The sequence below is a fragment of the Lottia gigantea genome (assembly GCF_000327385.1).
Source record: "Lottia gigantea unplaced genomic scaffold LOTGIsca_4, whole genome shotgun sequence".
NCBI classification, from domain to species: domain Eukaryota; kingdom Metazoa; phylum Mollusca; class Gastropoda; family Lottiidae; genus Lottia; species Lottia gigantea.
In genome coordinates this window covers 5779894-5785285 of record NW_008709379.1, presented here as the reverse complement: position 1 = coordinate 5785285, position 5392 = coordinate 5779894, and the positions used below count along the sequence as shown (strand labels likewise).

At 31.4% G+C, this 5392-nt stretch overlaps 1 protein-coding gene across 1 annotated transcript; it reads right to left on the bottom strand.

Moving 5' to 3' along the window:
* Window positions 1-4028: 4028 nt before the first annotated feature.
* Window positions 4029-4913, bottom strand: LOTGIDRAFT_153904 (hypothetical protein; the record flags this gene model as incomplete). The annotated part of the gene is made up of 2 exons (XM_009059900.1): window positions 4029-4653; window positions 4783-4913. 2 exons carry the CDS (start codon window positions 4911-4913, stop codon window positions 4029-4031), a joined length of 756 nt encoding a protein of 251 aa, XP_009058148.1.
* Between the last annotated feature and the right edge of the window lie 479 nt (window positions 4914-5392).

The window sequence follows — 5392 nt, the reverse complement described above, 5'->3', positions numbered from 1 at the left end:
TTTAAATTTATCATGGAAGGTTCCTTTCAACTTTGTTAACCTATCAATTAACAAACTATATGAAACCACAAAACATATTCAGATAGAATAACGATTCACTAACTATATGAAACCACAAAACATATTCAGATTGAATCACGATTCACTAATTATATGAAACCACAAAGCATATTCAGATTGAATAACGATTCACTAACTATATGAAACCACAAAACATATTCAGATTGAATTACGATTCACTAACTAAATGAAACCACAAAACATATTCAGATTGAATCACGATTCACTAACTATATGAAACCACAAAACACTTTCAGATAGAATCACGATTCACTAACTATATGAAACCACAAAACATATTCAGATAGAATAACGATTCACTAACTATATGAAACCACAAAACATATTCAGATTGAATCACGATTCACTAACTATATGAAACCACAAAACATATTCAGATAGAATAACGATTCACTAACTATATGAAACCACAAAACATATTCAGATTGAATCACGATTCACTAACTATATGAAACCACAAAACATATTCAGATAGAATAACGATTCACTAACAATATGAAACCACAAAACATATTCAGATTGAATCACGATTCACTAACTATATGAAACCACAAAACATATTCAGATAGAATAATGATTCATTAACTATATGAAACCACAAAACATATTCAGATAGAATAACGATTCACTAACTATTTGAAACCACAAAATATATTCAGATAGAATAACGATTCACTAACTATATGAAACCACAAAACATATTCTGATAGAATAACGATTCACTAACTATTTGAAACCACAAAATATATTCAGATAGAATAACGATTCACTAACTATATGAAACCACAAAATATATTCAGATAGAATAACGATTCACTAACTATTTGAAACCACAAAATATATTCAGATAGAATAACGATTCACTAACTATATGAAACCACAAAACATATTCAGATAGAATAACGATTCACTAACAATATAAAACCACAAAACATATTCAGATAGAATAATGATTCACTAACTATATGAAACCACAAAACATATTCAGATAGAATAACGATTCACTAACTATATGAAACCACAAAACATATTCAGATAGAATAACGATTCACTAACTATATAAAACCCCAAAATATATTCAGATAGAATAACGATTCACTAACTATTTGAAACCACAAAATATATTCAGATAGAATAACGATTCACTAACTATTTGAAACCACAAAACATATTCAGATAGAATAACTATTCACTAACTATATAAAACCACAAAATATATTCAGATAGAATAACGATTCACTAACTATTTGAAACCACAAAATATATTCAGACTTTTCAATTTAAATGATGACAGTGAACTAATTATTATGTTATTATTAACTAATCAAACTCACTGACCATATCACCCTAAACTCAACGCTGCCTGTTTTGATGATCTGTTAAACACTAAAACCTGGTGTGTGGATAATGGAATGGTTATAAATGCTACAAAAACCAAAGCTATGTTAATTGTTTCCAATCTGCAAACAACAAATAACCAAATAGCATTGACCGTAAATAATATACCTGTAGAGAATGTAACCTATACTGTATTATTAGGCCTTGCTATTGACCACCATCTTGAATGGGATTTCCAAATTAAAAAACTTTCTAAAAAAAGTTCTAAAATTTACCTTCTCAGTCAAATTTAAAAAATGCATTCCATTAAGCTTACGTAAATTGTTTTATAATAGTTATATTTTACCATTTTTTAATTATTGTTCTACAGTTTGGGGGAATTCCAAAAAAGGTTATTTAAAAATTCAAAAACGCACTGCAAGGAGTATATTATATGAAAAACATGATTCACCTTCGGCACCATTATTCAAAATTTTAAATTTGTTGACACTGTATCAACGTATTAGATATAATCGTTGCATAATGACATTCAAAATATTTCAAACTGGACACTCTGAATATTTATACAATAAAATTTACGGAAAGATCAAAAGTAAACCAGTATGACACTGAGATCAGAAACACTCCGAACTTTAGACATAGCGAAATGTAATAAAACTGCTATGATGAGAACATTTCAATATACAGCTTCTTTACTTTGGAATTCATTACCACAAACTGTAAAACATAATCCTTCTTTATATACATTTAAACAAAAACTGAAGAAGTTTGTTCTTTCTGACAATACTGATTAATTGATTCCATAGCATTTATAACTAGTCCTTTTGTTTTTCTCACGACTTCATTTTACTTAAAAAACTTTAAAAAAAACTTATATTTTGTACGCCCACATCTCTCTATGTGGACGTATATTGTCGGCACCCCTGTCCGTCCGCCCGTCCGTCAACATTTGCTTGTAAACGCTCTAAAAACTAGATTTTTTGATGGAATCAAATGAAATTCGGTGTGTGTATATATATTCATAAAACGAAGATCAAGTCCGAATTTGAGCTATTTTCTACTGTTAGAAGCAGAGTTATTGCCCTTGCCCAAAAATCTTGAATATTTACCATCCGCATGCCATGGTGAGCGTATATGGCTGTGGTCCACTATATTTATATTTTTCACCACATCCATGTTGAATTGTAAATGTATATATGTTTTATGAAACTTTCTGTGTTTTTATTATATACTTAGTACATTTTTTCAAGCTATAATCTGAACTTGGACCAGACAAAATGTTTGTAAATGTGGATAATATTAGATGCCGGAAGGTGAGGGTGGCCCCTAATCTCTACAGTGATCCTAATTTACTCAAATAATTAGAATCATACTTTACCAAGGTAAGTTTCGACTAATTTTTAATTATTTCTCGTAAAGTCTCACTTTCTAGATTATATGAATCTTTAAAGAATAACAAAGAATAATTAAATCACGATTCCGTTTACACGGTATCACGCAATTTGGTTGGATAACAAAATTTCAATAATTGAACTTTAAATGTGGCCGCTCCGTCAACGTCTCTATTGTTAGTATCAGTTCATTAACGTTATGTTAAAATTTTAGGTATTTATGCGCCAATTTTGTGCCTTAGTTTGTTGCTATTTTAGAGAAATATTTAAACAGTATTGATATATATAAGAAATGACCTGAAAATTTGTTCAGTTTATCGATGTATAAACCTGAAAAGGAGGAATCAGAAATGACAGTAAAATCAATATCACCATGTGAAATTCTTCTACTTTGAGGGTCTACATTGTTAATCCACCAAGATATTTCAGATTTCAAATCATCTGTGATACAAATTACTGAGTCAAAATTATATTTTCAGTACTGCAAGTCCTTAATCTTAGCCCTCTCTAATGTTGAAAGGCCCGTAATCAGATGCAGAAAAACAGACCCAATAACTCTGGCTAATTCTCTAATTTTTACTTTAGAAAGTTTGATAATATCACTAAAAGCTGAAACCATACGCTCCCTTCTATGGGATGTGAGGGTGACTGTCATTAAAACAGAGTAAATAATATCAAGAAATATAACTTGTCGAGATTTTTCATAATTCGCAATAAATCGTAAGCTTTCAACTAAAGATATAGTTGAATTTATATTTTCTGAACACTCAGTCTCAGAAATGCGAATTAAATGAGAATCATCAATGAATGCTGAATTTATATGACCCAATCTCCTGAGAGTGGAATACACAGGTTTCAATAACTTTGTAAATATTCTAGGTGCACTAGATAAACCCTGTGGTAGAGCATTATACTGATAAACTTTATCATTCCACGTAAACCTCAAATATTTTTTATGGTATGTAGTCATACTAATGGAATAATAAGCATTGGAAAAATCAACCCTTACAAAAAACGATTTGGAAAAACAAGAGTGAGTGCCGTTTCAAATGAATCCATCTTAAAGTGATGGTATGTAATAAATTGATTCAAATTTTTCAAATTCAAAATCATTCGATATTTACCATTTGGTTTTTGTCTCACAAAAATAGATGAGTAAAACCCCTCTATATCAAAAGGCACTTCTTTTATAACATTCATTTCCAATAAACTTTGACCTTAAGAAATTTTATTGCTGATCCTAGAACAGTCTGAGATGTCCTTAACAGTTTTTGACACTTCATCACCAAATAGATGATCAGTGTACTTTAGAGTTTGGCTGCAAAGATGAGAATATTCACCCTTCATGTTTGGTTTCATGTTTTCTCGTCTTAAAAAACATAATTGTTTATTTGCATGGCCAAGTAAAGCTAAAGCTTCCAAAGCTTTCTCCAAATTATCATCTGAACCTTCGTTGGAAGCACGTCCAAAGACATCAGTTAACTTGGTCACGATAATAGCACCTTTAACAAGTGACGTTTGTGCATTCTGTATTTTCTTGTCAGCTATTTTTGTCGAAACTGTCAAAAATCCCCAAACAAATTGATTGGTTTTTATATTCACCAGAGTACAATTTTCTCTTCGAGCTATGGTCTTGATCAATTCAAACCAATGGTCTTCTTCGATTTCCTCACGGAACCATCTATCAACCAATGAAGCTAATTCATCAATAACTGGAACATCACATTTATCCTTCACACGTAACTTTTTGCCAGCTTGCATTATTAAAGCCAGTGTTACCATCATCACAGTAATACATGATTTGCCTGAATTGCCTTCAAAACACTTAAAATGTCCACAAAATCTGAAGGTACATTTTTAATGGAAAGTGGTTTCGATCCCGATTGCCTCGAACAGGCGGTATTGTTATTTACATCGGCAACACTAGTTTTGCCTTTTGATATACTCAGACCTGGTAAATGCAAATCAGTACCTTTCGAAGCCGAACCCACATGGAGATGAATGAACCTCATGTTTCTTCTTCCCTTTTTGATTATTCGCTCCAACAGAAGGATTATTATTAGTTTTTATCGTACCAATATCCAACAACTGAGCACTCGCCATCGTAACAAATGTAAACAATATGGCGCCTAAATACTCTCGTAACAAAAACGTCAAGAGACAAAGCGATTCTATCTATACGAATGTTTTGCTAACACAGATATAAACTCATCGACCACGTCAACAAGTAAATCTGATTAAACTTAAACCGGTGACAAAACCACTTCCTTTCACAACGGCTTAGAGCAGTTCAATGATTTGTCACGGCTGTGCAGTACTATTCACATAATCTCGAAAGTGAGACTTTACGAGAAATATTTCGTAGTTTTACATATTGGTTACAATTTAAGGCATTTTTACGCACTTAAATCTGATTCGATTACCCTAATCAGAATGACGTCAAAAATCGAATCTGATTTATACTGCAGGATAAATGAACATTATACTATTTATAGTTTCCAAGATGGCGGCAAGGCAGGAAGAAATTACCTTGTACGTAATGGTTTTGACATGTTGGACGCCATTACTAAAGCGGAAGTTAA